At 39.3% G+C, this 1,258-nt stretch overlaps 1 protein-coding gene across 1 annotated transcript in view; it reads right to left on the reverse strand.

The window, feature by feature from the left end:
• Nucleotides 1-1,149: 1,149 nt before the first annotated feature.
• Nucleotides 1,150-1,258, reverse strand: part of LOC123056684 (uncharacterized) — a 1,956-nt gene continuing 1,847 nt past the window's right edge. Inside the window, exon 3 of the mRNA XM_044479993.1 lies at nt 1,150-1,172. Within this exon, the coding sequence (XP_044335928.1) occupies nt 1,150-1,172 (23 nt within the window). The remainder of the gene's footprint in view (nt 1,173-1,258) is intronic.

Below are 1,258 nucleotides of genomic sequence, written 5' to 3' on the forward strand. Positions count from 1 at the left end.
CAACACGGTCTTCTCCACTAAAACAAATGGCTATAATATCTTGTTCATTGTATTTATGAGAATAAGACATATTCACCACTTATTTGAAATCGGCTTCAAACTCCATGTGGTGTTTGATGTAAAATAGGTCACAAAGAAACAAAATTTTCATCTCACAATTTGATATGAAAAACTAGTTCATTTATTACGACGACTGGAAAGAAAATGTATAAAAACTAACCAGTGACTGTTTGTGAAAAGAAAACATATAGCACCTCTCAAAAATAGAATCTCTAATTGTGATTTATTTACAGTACAGTATTTTGTTTCGGGATAATAACAAAATCACAACCATAATAGATTAGTACTCCCTCCGTCCCAAAATTCTTGTCTTACATTTGTCTAGATACGGATGTATCTAATACTAAACCGTGACTTGATACATCCGTATTTAGACAAATGTAAGACAAGAATTTTAGGACGGAGGGAGTATGATATAATTTTTAACTTGATCACTATGGTTAATTATCAGAAAACGATGGTGTATGTGCATGCCAGCTACAAAGGTAAGCAACTAATGCATGTCATATAATCTAATCTATAGTATTATAGTCAGAGATTGGGATGGGGATGAGGATGCGAGCCCTCACATGCATTGCCGTCTGCACAGGCTTGTTTGCTGGCATCCATAGCTCCTGCTCGACCCTTCGACTGCAGCATGCCGGAGAGCACACCGAACGGCTGCTGGTGCCTGGCGGGAGAGCACGTGAGGGACGCATCGACACACACACATCAGCAAGCAAGCACAGACGTGTGTATGTGTTAGGTGGGATGGAGAACGAAAATAAACCAGTGGAGGTGGGACGAAAATTAACCGTAGAACGGAGACTACCAAATGAGACATTAGGAGTAGAGATACTAACAATAAGACATACGGCTCGTCTACACGGACTGTAAATCTTACCCAATAGCTGTAGGATTATTGCTCCAAAAAACACAATGGCACACCCAACAAAAAATACCTTGCATGGCCACTGCTGAACGTGGAGTCTACACCAAATTTGACACTACTTTCAGACTCGGTTTTAGTCTGCTACGTACTAAAAGATCATACCACGAAATTAAAGAGGAATCCAGTTATCAGAGTAGCATGATTTCCTTTCAACTTATTTACATGACTGATGGCAGCTGATCTGTAACACTTTAAAGTCAAACAATTTCAGTTAACCTATCTAGCTCGCAGCTTCCTAGCTAGTTAGCCTATCTAGCAACATACCAA

Source organism: Triticum aestivum, chromosome 3A (assembly GCF_018294505.1).
Source record: "Triticum aestivum cultivar Chinese Spring chromosome 3A, IWGSC CS RefSeq v2.1, whole genome shotgun sequence".
NCBI lineage: Eukaryota > Viridiplantae > Streptophyta > Magnoliopsida > Poales > Poaceae > Triticum > Triticum aestivum.